At 43.0% G+C, this 19,335-nt stretch overlaps 1 protein-coding gene across 1 annotated transcript in view; it reads left to right on the forward strand.

The window, feature by feature from the left end:
• Positions 1–19,335, forward strand: part of col12a1a (collagen, type XII, alpha 1a) — a gene marked incomplete at its 5' end in the record, with an annotated part of 62,740 nt that overhangs the window by 35,311 nt on the left and 8,094 nt on the right. The window contains 22 exons of the mRNA XM_083683317.1: positions 1,828–1,970; positions 3,815–3,944; positions 4,202–4,344; positions 4,841–4,970; positions 5,666–5,785; positions 6,014–6,160; positions 6,321–6,437; positions 6,981–7,133; positions 7,291–7,365; positions 7,871–8,010; positions 8,200–8,323; positions 8,687–8,830; positions 9,229–9,393; positions 9,530–9,568; positions 9,673–9,811; positions 10,783–10,925; positions 11,455–11,564; positions 16,117–16,275; positions 16,592–16,669; positions 17,555–17,641; positions 18,215–18,268; positions 18,759–18,854. Coding sequence (XP_083539443.1) covers positions 1,828–1,970; positions 3,815–3,944; positions 4,202–4,344; positions 4,841–4,970; positions 5,666–5,785; positions 6,014–6,160; positions 6,321–6,437; positions 6,981–7,133; positions 7,291–7,365; positions 7,871–8,010; positions 8,200–8,323; positions 8,687–8,830; positions 9,229–9,393; positions 9,530–9,568; positions 9,673–9,811; positions 10,783–10,925; positions 11,455–11,564; positions 16,117–16,275; positions 16,592–16,669; positions 17,555–17,641; positions 18,215–18,268; positions 18,759–18,854 — 2,636 coding nt within the window. The remainder of the gene's footprint in view (positions 1–1,827; positions 1,971–3,814; positions 3,945–4,201; positions 4,345–4,840; positions 4,971–5,665; positions 5,786–6,013; positions 6,161–6,320; positions 6,438–6,980; positions 7,134–7,290; positions 7,366–7,870; positions 8,011–8,199; positions 8,324–8,686; positions 8,831–9,228; positions 9,394–9,529; positions 9,569–9,672; positions 9,812–10,782; positions 10,926–11,454; positions 11,565–16,116; positions 16,276–16,591; positions 16,670–17,554; positions 17,642–18,214; positions 18,269–18,758; positions 18,855–19,335) is intronic.

The following is a 19,335-nucleotide window of genomic DNA, read 5'->3' on the forward strand; positions in this document are numbered from 1 at the left end:
CTGAGATTTAAGTTGCAGCCAATTGGGCTCTCCCTCTCACTTTCGTGAGATTGTACAACCTGGATGTCACTGCACCTTCTTTGGCACATATGGTCCTGGGTGCTGGAGCTGAGTAGGGTGGACTGGGTACATTTCCATGTACTCTATCAGGTTTTCTGTATGGGCTTTGGTAATCGGAGCGTTGTACAAATGTCCCATAGTGAGATGTCGAAGCGAGTCGACTGAAAAAGAAATTTGGGTTATGGTATGTAACCCTGGTTCTCTGAAGGAGATGAGAGAAAAAATCTCACCAGATTGCCCCTTTTTTATGGGCTCGTGAAGAGGTGGTTCATAAAATGAAATGGCTGTACATTGCAATAGCCTATATAGGCTGGGCTAGGGCGGGACCAGCCATGCAAAGCAAACCCAAAGTTAACTTGTTTCATCTGTTTGTTGTGGAAATGTGTACTCCAATGCCTGAAATGTATGATGAATCAATATGAAATGACACCATTTTGTATGACTGTAAAATTAGAAATATTTCCCTATATTTAGGTTTGGTTTCCAAGAGGTTTCCAAGAGACCATCCCGTCTTTTTGTTGCTTACGCAGTTCTAAACCCCAACCTCTCCTTCTCAGCATGAGTCAGCGTTATGCGGGGTGATTGTACAGGAAGGAATTCCTCTGTGTTGGCAACTCTGTAACAGTGTCTCCTTCAGTCTTACCGTAATAGGGTCCGTTTATAGGGTGTATAATGACGGGTAGTGGTGGTAGTGGTGGGGTTGGGGAGCTATAGTGTGAGTAATCTGCTCTCCCATGGAAAAAAGCCCAGAGGGGGCAGAAAGAAAAGAAAGGAGAGCATTTTATGTATTTTTACTCAGCAGCCTCCTCAACAAGATTTATTAGAATGTCACTTCATGCCATTACTGTTACCCCAGTTTCTCCATAGCTTAGAGAGTAATGGTCTCCTATCTATCTTGTTGCCAGAGTATGCCTTGGATCTTTCTTATATGTTGTAAATTGAAATGTTAAATATTTCTTACCTCAGGGGCTGTAAGCAATGATAGCTTTGAATGCTTTGATGTCTTTTCGAGTTATAGGACCCTACCTCATGAGTTTCAAACTCTCTGTGGAATCCAATGCCTCTTTGTACTGTTTCGCAAATGTTATTCATCAAAATTGACATCTTATTTTGCCCTTGAGTCATTTCATTGGATTTATGGATAGGTTTGTTACTTTCAAAGAGGACTACTCATTGAAGATATATATTAGAATGTTAAAGTCAAGGTCCATCATGACTTGAACCTGACCAATACTTTTTGGTCTCTGAAAGAAATAAAGAAGATCACAGAGTGCTTCCCATTCCTTTATGAGGGTACAATGCTGAGTGCTACAAAGACTTCAAACATCTGCTTTTGTTTTAAAGTCGATCTTTACAGAAAGCCACACAAACCTCGCTCTCTTCTTCTTTTTTTACAACACTTTAGGTACTGTAATGTTATGTCTTTTGGCAGCTGAAACTGTAGTCTATTCAGAACCGAATCTGTGTGGTGTTGAGGGCTGAACTACTTTGTTGTTCGTTTCAGAAGTTACATATTTTTTTAATCTCTTGTGTGGAGTTACTAGTACAGTATATATTGTACACAGGCTCAGTGAAAGCTACAATGGCATCAATAGTCATTAAAGCACTTGTAAATCCTGTCTCTAATTGACGTTTTCATCTGCTCAACTGCTGTCCCCCTCCCTTCTCTATTCCCAACTCTCTTTACTGCTTTCACTCTCACTCTCCCTCACTCCTCTTTCTCTGTCTCTATCCCCCACCCCCCCCCCCCCCCCCTTTGTCCTCCAGTGGAGCGTAGCGCTGTGAAGAACATCCAGGTCTTCAACCCCACCACCAACACCCTGAACGTGCGATGGGAGCCCGCCTCTGGCCTGGTCCAGCAGTACAGGGTCGTCTACGCCCCCTTGTCCGGCACCAAGCCCTCTGAGTCGGTGAGTCACCTTAATGCCCGGTGGTAATGCCTGTAATTAACGCCCACCCCAGGCCAGTTCAAAGGTTAAAGGTAGGGGATTAGGTTAGGAGATTATGGGTGTTGTCAAAGGGCCCACATTTACAGATTCACAGCAAAAAAATACCCTTTTTGGAACAGCCTCGCCCCTGACTGTTAAGTACTGCCCGTTCACATGGACTGTCTCTCTGAGCAGGTTTGATAGTGACACAAAACATTTATCAGTTTAAGTTTGAGTTTGTGTTAATTAAAAGTGGAAATGAAAAGAAGTGGAATACCCCCCCCCCCCCCCCCTTCCTCCCTGTATGTGGGATAACTGTGCCCGCATCTCTTTGATGACATGATGCACGAATATCCAACATCTGTGAGAAACATTGCGACAGCGAGACGACAGCGTGACTTATTAGAAGCCAGAGAGCGTTAGGCCTTTTGAAGAGTGATGCAGTTTAATTTTATTTCTTTTCATTTCTTCTCTCCCGCCATTGCATTTGTTTCTAGAGGGAATATTTATTAGGACAGACTTCAGGACTTTGAGGCTTTTCCTGTGCCAGAGCCAGTTCTACGTCAGCTGCAATGTGGCCATTGTCACACGGCACCATCAAATTTAACGCCGGGGGAGATTTAGTGTATGCATTACCAGATTAAGTGCGCTGCTTGTAATATTGACTTTACTTCCTTTAGAAGAACATTGCTGCTCTTTAAACCTCCCAAAGGCTGCAAAAAGGGTCTGATCACAAACTTGTTTGAAAACAGTAAACGTCAAGCTCAGAGACAGAGAAAGAGAAAGTAACATACACTGTGCTCGATGCAATGGGCTTGAGGGTCAAAGGGAGAGGGAAACCAGATGTAGTGGTGGGACTCCTATGTATTTTGTGTGGTATTATGTCTTAAGGACATGACAGGTAGATGAAAGGAAGAGACTGGGTGACTTATCCTAGTAAGATCAGAGGGTCAAATCTATAAGAGGTGTGCTTGATTGGTGCTTGGCATTCGCACACTATTGGGTTCCACTGTAACCAGGCAAACTAAATCAGGCGCCGCTCAGTGCATTTGAAAATATTTGACATACTGTATTGCTGTTTACCATTTGTCCACCCTTTTCCTGAATGTATTCACTTGTGCACTCCCCCACATGGATTTAGGTTTTAGGTTAAGAATGGATTAGAGTAAGAGCATGTAACCATGCTTAGACCAATCTTATACTTTTAAATCTGCATGGGGAAATGCACAGGTGCATACTTGAAGGAGAAGGGTGGAGAAATGGGATGCACCATAAGTATTTGACCAGGCCTGATTAGTAGACTAAGCAGAAGACCTAATGAACTCATCGGGGGTCGACTAATGCACAGATGAGTCAGACTGTTGTAAGCAACTGTCACCACGTTAGTCGTTAGTCAGTGTTATTACACCAGCTGTCAGGAGTGGCCCCCCGACATCAAAGACATGGCTCTGTTCATAGCTCCCTCTCACTTGACGATGACAACATAAGTGGTCGTTGAGTGACGGCAAGCTGTTTGAGGTGTCACACACAAACAGCTGTCAGTGTGCACATGTGTAGTGTGTAAGAGAGAAAGTGTTTAAGAGGCGAGAGGGAGAAAGAGAGAGTGTGTGTGTGTGTGTGTGTGTGTGTGTGTGTGTGTGTGTGTGTGTGTGTGTGTGTGTGTGTGTGTGTGTGCACGCTCACGGGGGGATTACTGGACAAGCTAGAGCTGTCACAGGGTTGTTTTCCTCTGCCAGCTGACACAACAGGAAGGAAGCACCCTGCCATTACTGCCATTGGGACTGGTCTTCCCTGGTCCTAACATGTGTTGTCCCGTCCCCCTGCAGATCCTGGTTCCAGGGACCACCAACACAGCCCTCCTGGAGCAGCTAGACCCAGACACGCCCTACAACGTGGGGGTGGTGGCACTCTATGCTGACGGAGAGGGACCTGCAGTCAATGACAATGGCAAAACACGTAAGAGATCCTGCTTGCCTTCAAAAATTGAACGTGGCATCCACATAGTGTACTGTTGTTAGTCGATGGTCTATACACTCTAAAAAGCATACAAGCCTTTCAATTGAAGTATATATGATAGTTGTTAAAGGAGTACTTTACTTGCAAAAAAAACAATTGAACCAAAATATAATTTGTGCATAATAGCCTCATAGAGCCTAATGACAAGCTTATATTTACTTACTGGAAAAGTGAGATGTTTTGTTTCACAACCCCAGTTCCCCGCAGTGGCCCTAGGAACCTGCGTGTGTATGACGCCACCACCAGCAGTCTGACGGTGGCCTGGGAACATGCTGAAGGTCCGGTCCAGCAGTACAAAATCACTTACGCTCCCACCACTGGAGACCCCATCGAAGAGCATGTAAGGATCCATACGATGCAGCAAACTCCTTCATAAAACTGTGTTTTTCAATGGGGTGAATAAGATAGACAGGATTAGTATGGTTACGATACAATATAACTTTATTTATCCCCTTGTGGAAAATACTTAAGTTGAACATTACATGAAGCAACAGGAGGTTTGTCATTGATTGTATTATATTTGATATTATTAGAGCCTTGGATAGCCCTGACCTCCTTTGAGTGGCAATAGCATTATTTATTATCAATAAAATATCTGGTATGCCATTGGACACTATCACATCTTTAATGTTCACGGCATGGTGTTTCACCCAAAGTTCTTTTGTATTTCCCATCTGTATGAAATACATGTTTGCACATACTATAACGCAGTGTCCTGTGTGTGTGTGTGTGTGTGTGTGTGTGTGTGTGTGTGTGTGTGTGTGTGTGTGTGTGTGTGTGTGTGTGTGTGTGTGTGTGTGTGTGTGTGTGTGTGTGTGTGTGTGTGTGTCCTGCAGACTACGGTCCCCGGGAACATAAATAACGTGATCCTGCAGAACCTAGAGCCTGACACCCCTTACAGGATCAACGTGCAGGCCATCTACCCTGACGGTCCAGGGGGAGATCTAGATGGAGATGGTCACACAGGTACACTAGCTAGACTACTTTAGTAACCAGTGGAATCATGCCATGTGGCTAGGAGTATGGTCAGACAGGCAGCCATCCTGTACTAGATGGTCTCATCTACATTTACATATTAAACAAACATAACAATACTCATATAAATACACACACACACACACACACACACACACACACACAAAATACAGTCGAATAATGGAATAAAATAAACCTAGACACTGATTATTATCTTAGATTGCAGAAACAATAGCAACTTCCTAACTTCGGCCTCAAACCATAGCCAAGAGTGCCTTTATTCTATGCCAGAGACTTTTGAACTGGCTGTCCTCCAACAGGGATCACACACAAGGGCTGCCCAGGACTGCAGTCTCATTTCCCATAACAAATTACACCACATCTAGTAAAGAGACAAAAAGTGAAGAATCACCCTTCAAATAATTTGTGCAGTTTACCCAAACAGTGGCCTGGAGATTATGCTCACATTCATTTCATTCATTCAAAATACACAAGTTACACAATAAATGTTAAAAACAACACTAGCAACACAATATTTTGCATTCAAGGAGACACTGATGTTACATTACCTTACAGTGGTCCCTTTTGAAAGGTTTAGGGCATGATAAATAACTGAACTTTGTATTCAATATTTTTCAGATTTGTAAAGTATGTTTTGACTGTCCTGTTCTACCCCGCCCCCACAGTTGGCCTGCTGGAGCCTAAGAACTTGCGAGTGTCGGACGAGTGGTACACCCGCTTCAGGGTGTCCTGGGACGCCGCACCCTCTCGAGTCCTGGGCTACAAGCTTGTCTATCAACCTGATGGTGAGATACAAGTGTAGTGGTAGACGCTTGGGTGGGAGACCTGGGCTCGAACCCTGTCCGTCACAGGGGCAGCGAAGGGGTACAGGATAGGGGAAGTTAGATGAGAGGAAACGGAAAAAGCAAATCACTTGACATTAAGACATCACATGTTTCATTGATAGCTACATATGCTTGATGCGGGTATTGGTCTACTTCCATTGAGTGTATGTGCGGTATGCATACTTTCAGGTACCGATGACTCCATGGAAGTGTCGGTTGGAGACGTGACCACATACAACCTGCTCAACCTGCAGCCCGGGACCACCTACGACCTCAAGCTGTTCGCCCAGTATGACGCCGGCCTCAGCGGAGCTCTGATTGGACAAGGAACCACATGTATGTCAATTGTGACTGATTGATCGATTTGATAGATTGATAGATTTCTATGACCCGTGGGTGCTTATCTTAACCAGTTTAAGCTATGTATTCATACAGCACCAGGGGGAATTCTCTACTGTAGGTGCTGAAAATGAAAATGTTTCCTTGTCTCTTGCAGTGTACCTGAATATCACAGACCTGTCGACATACAACATTGGTTATGACTCCTTCTGCATCAGGTGGTCTCCCCATAGAGCTGCCACCTCCTACAGACTCAAACTTAATCCCTTTGACCGTAAGTCAAATGTCTTGGCACCGATGTCCCTTCTATGTAACCTTGACCTCAGTGGGCATGGAATTGCTAAGGGGTTCTCCAGCTGATATATCTGTTGCCTATTTATTGTAACTCTCTGTCTCTCTGTCTCTCTCTCTCTCTCTCTCTCTCTCTCTCTCTCTCTCTCTCTCTCTCTCTCTCTCTCTCTCTCTCTCTCTCTCTTTGGATTTGTAGATTAAATGTTAGGTACAATTTTCCATCCATCCACACAAAGGTGTTATTGTTGAAATAGCTATGAATAGTGAATCATTTGAATTTCTGATGCTGAAAAACTGCAAAAGAGAAGAAAAAAGAACGAAAAGAGAAAAAAAGGAAAAAGATATTGGAATATTTAAGTCGGGTCAGAATGTTTACTGTCATTACAGATGGAAGCCATACACTTAGCCCCCATTATGATCTGTTTGTTTGAGTGTAGAATAACACTAAACAATGTATAAGCCTACTGTTAACTCAGTCTGAGTGCTGGCTTTAAGCCTTCTCCCTCTCTCTCCCCTGTCACACCAGCCTCTAACAGTGGATCTCAGGAGATCACCGTCACTGGCTCGGAAAGTCAGTACTGTTTTGACGGCCTGACCCCCGACGCCCTCTATAATGCTACTGTCTACACCCAGACCCCCAATCTGGAGGGTCCCGGAGTTAGCATCAAGGAGAGAACACGTAAGAACCCCCCCACCACCACATCTCAAGGCTGTATTGGACATAAATGTGATGGCGATACATCACAAGTCCAAATGCCACTGTCTGTATGTTGTAGCATGACAAGCTACTCTGGTCCAAATGGTCTAATTTATGTTTGTTTTGGGTCTTTTTGCAGTGATCAAGCCCACAGAGGCCCCAACTGAGCCCCCTACACCACCGCCACCCGCTACAGTCCCCCCTGCTCTGGATGGTAAGGATGTTAGCATGTTATTAGTTAGCATACTGTTGACTTCTATGTCACCTCATAATGAAGCTAATACGTTGTTTTAAAGATATCTAGCAGGGTGAAACTACTGTGTATCTGATGTTTCATTATAGTTTTATAGTTATAGTTATATATGATTGGTTATATGTTGGCCACATTACTCTATGTCTATGGGCTCCATTTTGCTTCAGCAAAAACATGCCAAAAAGTGAATCGTTATATTTTTAATAGACAGGATGTGATATAATCCAATGGAAGTTTTGAATGACTGCAGTGTAGTGTGCAATACATTTTCACACTTTCACAACTTACTTTCTGTTTGAATAATTAAAAACGTTTCCCCAAAATGTTTTACGATAAGGTAGGCTACAATGAAAATCATGCTGTAGAGTATTCAGAGTTATAGCGAAATTCGAGCTGAAGTGAAATGGAGCCCTCTGTCTCCTGTCATGCCCAATGCCCATTTCACATTGTTGAATCTCTGCCACAGTGTGCAGAGGTGCCAAGGCCGATTTGGTGTTTCTCATTGACGGCTCCTGGAGTATCGGTGATGAGAGCTTCAGCAAGGTGATCCAGTTTGTCTTCAGCATGATCGGAGCCTTCGACGTCGTCAACCCTTCTGGCATGCAGGTTTGTAACCTTGGCGAAGTATACTCATACGGTAGATGTGGGGCTTAGAGACTTAAAAAAATATTATTTTACTTGGCAGTTAGATTTGTTGTAGTACATCATCATTACAACATCATTCATTTGAATGTGTCCATAATATCAGTCAGTATTTCATTCTCATTTCACTTCTCTCTATCTTGTGCGAAACAGGTGTCTTTCGTGCAGTTCAGTGATGACGCCAAGACAGAGTTCAAACTGAACACGTACCAGAACAAGGGAATGGCTTTGTCTGCTCTGCAGCTGGTCCGCTACAGAGGTGGAAATACCAAGACAGGTACAGATACTCCCCACCTCCACAGACCTCATTTTCAGCCCATTAAAAAGGTTGGATGCACTCATTCACTGCCAAAGACAGGGTCCAGATTTGTCCCCATAGAATTAGAGGAGTAGAATCAGCCATGTCAATAACTATTACATTTATTTTAAATTAAATAGCCATGAAGTTTATTAAATGATTAAATTGAATCGACTAGTTCGGAGGAGGATTTAGACTGATGACCCTGTATTGTCCTATGCTTTAAATGTAATGCTGTAGGCAGTTTTGTTGTTGTTGATATGTAAGCACAACTTTTGCAAATTGCATTTAATGTACGAATTGTGTTTTATAAACAATATTTGACTTGACTTGTTTGTCCAGGTATTGCTCTGAAGCACGTTGGCGAGAAGGTCTTCACCTCAGACAACGGCATGAGGAAGAACGTGCCCAAGGTCCTGGTCGTGGTCACAGATGGTCGCTCCCAAGACGAGGTCAAGAAGAGCGCATCCAAACTGACTCACTCTGGTAGGTGTTGAATGTTTGTATTAATCCTTTGAGAAGACTGTTTCGCTTGATTTAGTCAACCTAATTCCACAATCAAATGTTAATTGTTAATTGTGTGTGTGTGTGTGTGTGTGTGTGTGTGTGTGTGTGTGTGTGTGTGTGTGTGTGCTTGCGTGTCTGTGTGTGTGTGTCTGTGTGTGTGTGCATGTACAGAGCTTGAATATAATAGAGATGAGCAGAGATGTTTAGAGTTACTGCACAGGATTTGTTTGGCCCTTCTTATTGGTTTCACACCAACGATTTGGAACACCGCATTGGCATATCTAAACGACCACTGCAAAATTGGTGCCATGATTGATTAGGCCATGGCTTATGGGTCCAATAATGGGTGTCTTTGTTTGTCTCCCATCTTGCTTCAGGTTACAGTGTGTTTGTGGTTGGTGTTGCGGACGTTGACGTGAATGAGTTGAGGAACATTGGCAGCAAACCAAGCGAGAGGCACGTCTTTGTTGTGGACGACTTTGACGCATTCACCAAGATCCAGGACAACCTCATCACATTCATCTGCGAAACAGCCACATCCAGTAAGTTTTCAGATTGAGAATATTACCACAGTACTTCACACAAAAATGGAACCACATTGCCTTCTGCTGGTCTTCTGTCTTCTGGCCCTTTTCAACAAATCTGATTATTTTCGTATTTATTTCTTCCTCTCTCCAGCTTGTCCATTGATTTACATCAATGGATTCACTTCACCTGGTAAGTATGATACAGACATACATCTGGATTACACTGACTGCTGCTGTTTATACCTACAGCATCAGTATCTCCCCATATATTTGAACCTGTTCTCCATTTTTCAGGCTTCAGAATGCTGGAGGCCTTCAACATCACTGACAGGACCTTTGCTGCCATGAACGGAGTTTCCATGGAATCTGGCTCGTTCAACAGCTACATCACCTACAGGCTTCACAAGGACGCGTTCCTCTCTGCACCCACTAAGTAAGAAAGAGAGAGAGAGTGTGTGTGTGTGTGCGCACATGTGCGAGTTTGCGGCCTGTGTTTCCGCCGTCCCCTGTGTGCTGTAACGCTGCCCACCCCAGTACAATTATTTTTAATGATCTTGAAAGCCCTCCGCAGCCTCCAGCCCCCCCCCCCCCCCCCCCCCCACCACCACCCCCTGCCCAAGAGCAACACGCCAAGGCTGTTTGTTGTTGCAGCTTGTAGAATTCTAATATAATATTAAGTATTATTTGGGCGGGGGGTAAATATTCCCAAGGTAGGGCCCTCTCCTACATCATCATAGCGAGAGCAAGCAAAGCACCTGGAGGTCAAGAACTGGGCTCTTTATTGGGACCATTAAAATGTCTTCAGGCCATTGCTCAGCTATTCAATAAGTCAGGCTCTCAGCTCTCAGGCACGAGCATGCTTTGTCCGTAATGATTCTTATTTGTGCGTGTGTAAGCCATGGACTTAATGTTCACAAATGGAAACACTTCGAGCAGCAAAGTGGAGAGAGGGACAGAAAATACTTTCAATATGTCTAATTTTTTCAAGCCCGCGATAGAACTGGCAACCATTTTCAAGTTCTGCAGTACGTGACAGGGGTGGATAATGTGTGTCTATTGGGTTTATGGTTAGGCTTTTAGTTGCAAGCACTGTTGTGTTGTGGCATTGGGTTACAAATGATCTTGTGTTCTCTAGATTGTGATTGGCCATCATAATCCAAACAAGTCTTCCTTGACCTTCTCGTGTTGCTCCAAGATGTACAATTGTCTATTGAAAAAAACACTCTGGGTTGGTGTAAAATTCAATAAATCTTCAATAGTTTCATGGGCCCAGATTAAGCCTTGTCCTGGAGTTGGCTTAATCTCTGTCTGGGAAACCGCTCCTCACTGTAGAAAAACCCTCCCTTTGACTATCTTCTTGGTCAAAGCTCTGCTCAACGATGCTTATTCTTTCGCTCCTAACAGAGAGATCCACCCCGATGGCCTTCCGCCATCTTACACCATCATCCTGCTCTTCCGTCTCCTCCCAGATACCCCCAACGAGGCCTTTGATATCTGGCAGGTAGCAGATGGAAACAACAACCCCGAAGTCGGGGTCACCGTCAACCGTAAGCTCCCCTATACTGCTTTGTTCATTTTCTAGGGGGTAGCTGTGGCTGCCAAACAGCTGTACTGTCTAAAATACCCCCTCCTACTTCCTGCATCAAATAACAGTGTTTAGAAACTTAGACCAGCATAATGATCTGCAGGTCCGTGCGGTGCATTGGTCCCCCTTTGTAAGTGCAAAAAAATAAGAATTCCCAAATTTGAAATCAAAAGCATTCGCTAAGCCCAACAGTTGGCTGTGTCAGACTGTCACCCTTTTTGGTATTTTTTATATGTTGGCATCCGTTTTTCACGGATGCCAACATATATCACTTCATTTGTATATGTCCAAGTTAATACGTAATTTACATTTGTACCTAAGTGTTAACTTTTACATTAGTGTGGTACATTGTACAAGTGTTGCACAAGTGTTCATTGTACAGAAGTAGTTACTTTGATGGCGCGATCTTCGATGTGGTATGTGGTTCGCGTGCTAACAGGCTGTAATCCATGATGGAGGAGTCAGCTGAAGCCACGATTTCCTCTTTTCAGCTTCCAGCAAGACAATCACATTCTACAACAAGGACACGCGAGGAGAGATCCAGAGAGCCGTGTTTAATGAGGAGCAAGTGAAGAGAGTTTTCCACGGAAGCTTCCACAAGGTACACCATCGCAGTTTAATGAGTATTGTTTGTATGCCATATGGTGACATTATTAAGGCTTGGCAAAGGAGAGACATATCTTAGCATTCTTCTTCCTTTTTTCTGGCTGAATGTCCTGAGGATATTTATGCAGATCATGCATAATCAGCGACCATTTTCATTGAAAAATGTCATAATATAAGATTACATGAATAACATGAATAATGTATGTCTGTGGTAAACTGTTTTCATTTTATTGGTTTTCATTTGTGAATAGATGTCCTCTCTAGGAGTTGTACCCATTATCTCCTGAAGGCAAATTTTTGTCACCGCCCATGAGAAATGTGTTTTGTCTTTATCGTTGATCATGTCTGTTCATAGCTGATGTTTCTGTGGATATGTTTTATGCCTCATTGAGTTCAGCAAAATTGAATCTCGAAGTGATGATCTTGTGGATGATAATCAATGCCAAGACAAGGATCTAGAATCTAGTTACCTCTCACGAAATTGAGTGCTATCCATCTTACAGTACTGCAGCGAGGGTTTCGTGCCAAACTTGAGTCTTCGGGCCGTTTTACGATTTGGCGTTATGCTTTGTTTTCTTAGACCAGGCAGTTATTCTGATGAATGGGTTGAAAGGACTATAAATATCCCTAGCAAAGGTTGGAGGCAGATTTGGTGACCCTAGTGACCTAGCGCAATGTGTAAATAGTTACTGTTAGCAATGGAGGGCTTATTGAGTGCTGATTTGCTATTGTCCTGGAGGTGGTCAAGTACTTGTTCCAGAACGTTCTGAAGAAGTGGGATTTTATTGGATCAATGTTTGTTTTGGTTTACCTCGTTTGCGATAAATGAAACTCAATACGTAGGAGTTTGTTTTTTTATGGCATAATGTTGACTATTTTTAGGAGTATTTCCTACCGGAATCAAATGTTCTCTTCTTTAAGACTGAGGGTTTCAGAAGAGAAAATCTACAAAGAGACTTTCAAAACATCACATTAATTGAGATATTATAGAGCTTCTCTTATACTAAACATCTTCCTAACTTTGAAAGTCGTCCTCTTGGTCTTTCATGTTGTGATTAGACTCTGAAGTCCCTTTGTGGGGCACTAAGTACATCATTCATCATTACATGAAAAGTGGAAAAAGCCATCATTCATTTGCGGCGTTTTATGTCTGTTGAAATAACACTGTTAATGGTGCTATTACAGTATTGTTTATAAAAGCTATTGTTCATCTAGAATGATTTAGTCAGTGTTTTACATGCCAAGTTTTATGACCGTGATATACAATGTTTTTGCCACGTTTGGGGTCTCTCAGAGTCACCGCAGGGGTAGTGCTCAAAAGGGGACATCAAAAGCCTCCTCTCCCCAACTCAAAGCAGCACAGAATATAAAACATCCTCTGTTATGATCTACCATTGTAGGGTGAAATGGATTGAACAATGAAATACAGTATATTTTCATATTGCTTTATGAATGCCTCTCAGATGAGGAAAAAAATGCTGTTTCCAATTAACTGGACGACATGTTTCAAGTGTATCCAATTATTTTATGAAGGGAAACAATATGCCTCCTATACTGTATAAAGTTCATGGTTTTCCTTGTCTGAATGACTCTAAAAGAAGACTCTTCCACAGAGTTTGATCTGATACCACAAGTAGCCTACTTCCCTAAGTCAAAGGCTAGTAGTGTGCAGTCCCACTCTTAGAACAAATTAACTCAGAGCTTATGAAGAAGATTTTGGCTCCAAGATCAGACCCTTTTTAGTTAGACCGCTAAGCAGCAATACAACTAATTAAAGGCTAATGCCATGAATGGGATCCTGGAAAATGGTGGGTCAGGGCTCAAGTCGATGACATCAGCACAATTACAGCATCAGAGCTCCAGTTGGATGCAGTGTGTGTGTGTGTGTGTGTGTGTGTGTGTGTGTGTATATGTATGTATGCATGTGTGTTTTCTCTGTGGCCGTCTTGATGTGCCTATAGGCTAAATGTACACTGGGTGGCTAGTTTGTGGTATGGTAGTTGCTGCTCCATGGGATAGGAATTCTGTAGCGGTCTACCTACCTGCTTATTTGCTGGTCTGGTGTACTTGTGTAGCTACTGACAGGTTTGTTGTATGTGTGTGTGTGTGTGTGTGTGTGTGTGTGTGTGTGTGTGTGTGTGTGTGTGTGTGTGTAGTCAGTGGTTACCCAATAGTTTGTCCTTGTTTGTTGCTGGGTGACCTCAACGTGTGTGACAAAACCTCTCTGACCAACAGGGAGGTTTCAATCATCAGTGAGGTCAAATGACAGCTGGACTTAACGTCTGGAAAACCATTTGTTATGCAGAGTAAGAGAATACACTCTGAATTTATATAGCCCTACTGTTCATAGATTTTTGTTAACTTTTTCATATTCTTTGTATATTTTTTTTTATATCTGGGCCTACTGAAATATTGCAATCAGTCTCTCTTAAAGTGAATAGGCAATTCTTAGATTGGACTTTTCCAGGAGAAAATATTACACAACTATGTCTAACCAACTCTCAACTTAAATCATAGCCCAACCTGTGCTCTCATTTTAACTACAATGCATAATATTTGCCAAGCATAGTAAAATGTGTAGGGTGCACTTCATATACTTTAATAGCACTGTGCATGTTACAGAGTGCAGACAGATTTACCTTGCCTTTTTCCTTGGGCCAGTGAATAAAGAATAATACAGGTTAGAGGGCTCTGACTCACCTCCGATGGACCATGTGGGAAAGCTCTTAATAATAGCTTTAACAGGCACTAGCCCTCGCTAACCCACTGGGGATTCCCCGCACTCCAGGGGTGGGGGGGTCTTAGGAGGGACTTAAGGGGGAGCTTTCCTTTCAGGCAAGAGGGGGTTCTGCTGTAGAGGAGAGGAAGAAAGTTTTTCATCAATTCATATCCTGAATTGATGCCATTGTGGCTTTTTGTGTTTGGTGGCTATCAAATCATCTGTTAGCGGTGTCTGTCCACCCACTCTGTAGGTTTCCCAACACTTAAGGCTATACAAATAAAGCCTTAGTTTTCATCTGACAGGACGCAAGCTCTCTCCAACTTTCCGAACAGGGATTGGATGGAGAGGGTTGTGCCAGTATTTGCATGGACTAATTGAGAATGAGGGGGTGGAGGAGGGAGGAGGGAATGCTCCAAAGCGCTTTATAATGTTGCTCTTTTGGTCAGTCTTTACTGATACTTTGCCATAGCGTTGACTGCACTCTTTGTATTTTCTTTATTACTGTATTTCCTCTGATGCCTTCTGGTAAAACTCCATCCCTTTCAGTGAAGTCGCCAAGCAGAGTAATGATCCATGAAGCCATAAGGAAATTAAACAGTCTAACCAAAGTCAAGCATGTCCTTGTCGGAAGCCAGGGTCGGAATATCGTATTGTTCACCCAGATCGGACATGGGAGTTAGAGATCAGGAATGAGATGGTAACAGTGCTATCCATAAAAGGCCATTCTATGATTGGCTAATGTATTTTGTGCATCAAGGCATACGTTTGATTCAGAAACATTCCATGCATTCTTTTTCTGCTTGCTCCATTGTAACTACATTGTAAGTGGCCTACATCAAAAGATGGACACGTCTTGAGATGTTGGATTTTCAGATGTTTTCAAATGATGAACAGCTCAGCTACATTTTGTAAAGCCTCATTTTCCAGTGACTAAACTGTTTTTGTTGGTTAGTGAGGTAATATATATATGTGTGCGTTATTCAATATATCTAGCAATATATCATTGAGAGTTATTTTGGTAAGCCCTCAAGTGCATCTTGGTATCTAAGTCCATGCCAGAATCTCTGGGTATCAGACCCTTCCCCTTGTGGTCCACCAAATAGTCTGTTTTGTTGCCAAGGAAGTCGACTGTAATTTTGTGATTGGTTGCCAACAGCTATGGCCTAGTCTGTGGTCGGTATGGGTCTTTAGAGTAATGTTTGCTTGCTCAAAAAGCTTGTCAGACTGTTCAGCAGAAAAATGCAACTGTGCAGTAAAGTATGGAAAGTGAAGCACTTTTGATGGTGAACCGCAAATGGTAGAATTTCAAGATGTGGTATAGGACTCTCTGGACAGGGACAATGAATAGCACATTCTAACACCGTCGGTGTATATTGTTGAACATGTGTAGACTGTAGTTCTGACGCTACATGGAATTGACATGTACTGGTTGTTTCCTTTTTTATGTTCAGTTAATCAGGGTCTGACATAAAGTTCCCTCCAAGGGACCGACCACCAAAATGGGTCTTACGGGTCTTTATGATTAAAGTAATGATACACAGACAAGACTGGATAAAGTATTAATTCTAATAGGGTGATTTTATGATTGCAGTATCAGCATCTTTGTAAACAGTTAGAGAGGTCATCAGGGGTGTTGTTCTTGCATGAGTTCAACAAGGTTTTTTCCTCCTTTTAGTTGATAATACAAGTCTTGAAGACGTTTATTTCATGCCATCCGGGCATGCACTCTTCGCCAAGCCTTGTTGTTCAAACAGCATTGCTGTTGTTCGCATTGAGAAGTTCTAGAGTGTTCTAATTAATATTCTTTACTTCCCCTCCCCAACAGCTTCACATCAGCATCTCCCCTGAGAAAGTCAAACTGAACTTGGACTGCCAAGAGGTGGCGGAGAAACCAATCAAGGAGGCCAACAACGTCTCTGTGGATGGCTATGAAGTGCTTGGCAAAATGGCGAAGTCAGGAGGCTCCAAGAGGGAGTCTGCGACCGTGAGTTAAAAAAAACTCGGCACTTCCGAAATGCTAAACCCTGGGAAAATGCTTCTCGGCACAATCTGTTTGTGCTTGTATGTGCCCAGTATTCACACCAATGATCCTGATGTGATGACACTCAATTAAGACCTAACAACTCACAGTCAATAGAAGGATGAAAGCCTATGTCATTTATCTGCGCTCCAGCTTTCTGTGGGTGCTGGCCAGTGTTTTGAATTAGCTGTGTCTTTACGTCTCGAACAATGGCACTCAATGGAAGCCACGTGTAACACCCGTTGATGTTCCCCCTCTCCTCTCTGTCTGTGTTGTGCAGTTCCAGCTCCAGATGTTCGATATTGTCTGCAGCTTGAGCTGGACCAGCAGAGACAAATGCTGTGACCTGCCTGCCACAGTAAGAAATGTTTCAGTATACTCAGTAGACTCATCCTACCTGCATCTTCAAGTCTTGGGCACTTTGACTGTAGTTCTACTAATGTTTTCAGCATCCACCACTCATGAGCACTCATATCAAGAGAGCAACTGTATTTTTGCATGCATGCATGGCAGAGATTCTATGCCATTCGTAATGTTTGAACTATGTACACATGCTGTAAAGCCATTATGTCTGACAAATAGCTGAGAAATAGCTGTAGAGTGTAGTTAAACTTTGCAGAACTGAATAGAACATTATATCCCCCTTTAATTGGACTAATCTGTGAATTATAGTTCCAATCACACAAACAAATGTTCCCTTTGATCATATGGTAGACAGATTAATCATCATATTCATCTTTGATGTATTTAATAACCGGATGCATGTGCTATTTAAATTAAGGTTATTACTCCTCTCTGTGTGTGATTTGCATGGGATATTAATATATCATGTCAGTGAATGCTCTGTTGTATAAATTGTCATACATGTAATTTATACATTTCCACAAAATGGTCAGGGTTTTTAGTTGTCAAGGAGCATTTGTTTTGAGACTCTGCACTATGGTTGCAGTCATATTTCACTGTGTTCTTTTGCAGTTTCTCTAATCTGTTTCCTCTTCTGAAACTCTAAGGACAGTCAAAAGCACCATTTCTTGGTTTTACTTGCCAGAGCGCTGTCACTCATTTGTGAGTGATGACAATTGTGTGGGTTGCCAGTAGTGTCTACAGTTGTCAAAAGATGCCCACTGGGATGTTTTATTATGTCCTCAAAGTGTATTTTCTTGACATCTCTCTCTCTCTCTCTCTCTCTCTCTCTCTCTCTCTCTCTCTCTCTCTCTCTCTCTCCTTCACTTATCCATTGCAGAGAGATGAAGCCAAGTGCCCGGCTCTTCCCCACTCCTGCACATGTGCACAGGACAGCATCGGCCCTCAGGGACCCCCCGGACCCACGGTAAAGACATTAACAAACCCTTTCTCCATCCCTCACCTCCACCCATCATCTGTCCATATCTCCTCACATAGGCTCTGGTTCCGTCTGACTGTCTGTCCTCGCCTGAACGCAAGGCTTTCTCCATAGTCACCCATGTGATCAATACTGTAACTGATGATGAAACCATTCGTGTTCTTACCTCTGATGATATAAACAGAGAGTGTAGTGTTACAGAAACACAGGGGTATTTTTCCCCCTTCATTATTATTGCCCTGCTGTAAAGCTTAAGCATGGAGGGAAATTAGATTAGAGTGGGGACACCCTTCATGTCAGTAGCCGTAGAATTTTCTTCCCATGGAAAGAGATAAATGGGGGATGAGACCAATGGCAGGCAATGAGGTGTAGGGCTTAAATGACGTGTCCACAAAAATATAGCCATCGGAAAAAGGGAATCTGGAATATGTACACTCACCACCCCCCACGAAGCCCATGTGAAGTATCCTGACGACTTGGTGGTTTAGTGCTGGAATCTGCTCCTGTGGAGAAGATGGCTGTTGACTCTCAGCCTCTGCCTCTCTGTCTGTGCTTTCCCAGGGTGGACCAGGTACTAAAGGACCACGAGGAGAAAGAGGAGAGTCAGGCCTGACCGTAAGTAAAGTTTAATAGAATAATTTCAAGCCTTTTAATACACTCTCATTCAATTTACAGTCAGTGCCTGGCGAGGTGTTATATGTACAGTATATGGCCCAAGTCCAAATCAAAAGTTGAATTGAGTTATATCCCGTTGAGCTCAATGAAGGCCAGAATAATTTACAGGGTACAGGAGTCAGGAGTCAAGCTTAATGTAAAGCTGTTGGTGCTCCATTGTACGGTCCAACATTAGCACAGATCATCAAACAAAACAGATTGCACACATCTGAACTCACTTATAGAATGCACTGTATATTTTTCCTCACCCTGATTTAAGGAGGCCTGTGTCGAGAGGTCTGATGATTTCTCACCAGCAGTCATCTATCTCACTGTTCTGGTTAATTTTCTCAGCGTGGTTATATAATAGCTGTGGAGAGGTCTATTGGGAGGCATGGTGTGAAAGGTTTGGTATGTGACTATTTTAAAGTTTTTTTTAAATTCTCCATAGGGTTCAATGGGCCCACGTGGGGAACAAGGACTCCCAGGCTCAATGGGACCACCGGGTCCACAAGGCCCCAATGGCCTGTCTCTGCCTGGAGAACCCGTAAGTCATGGGGGGTTGCCTTTTTCGAGAATAGAGAGATGCTTGTGTCAACTGTTTTGAGCAGCTGGTGTCAGAGACACCTTGTGTCAGTCAGAGTTTGTGTCAATAGTAGTACATTTGTGTCAGTGATAGCTAATTTATGTTAGTGATACGTTGTGTTAGTGATAGTTTGTCACAGCCACCTTAGTTATCTTCCATTAGCTGTGGCATTCGTAGGGATTTACAGTCTGTGGGGAGAGTAGTACAATAGAGCTGCAAGCCTCACTGTCAGACATCTCCATCCATGCTTATGATTTACACTCACAGTCACTAGCGTTAAAGGGAGACTATTTACCCTAGCCATGCAGCATAGAATCCTCCTCCCTCCTCAACAACCTCTTAAGGCCCTGATGTAAATTCACTCTGTGAGTAAGTGAGCAAGAGAAAGGCCAGAGCTGTGTTTTTTTCTTTTACAGCAGTGTTGAATTTGTGCTTTGTGCTT

Source organism: Argentina silus, assembly GCF_951799395.1.
Source record: "Argentina silus genome assembly, chromosome: 13".
Classification (NCBI taxonomy): Eukaryota; Metazoa; Chordata; class Actinopteri; order Argentiniformes; family Argentinidae; genus Argentina; species Argentina silus.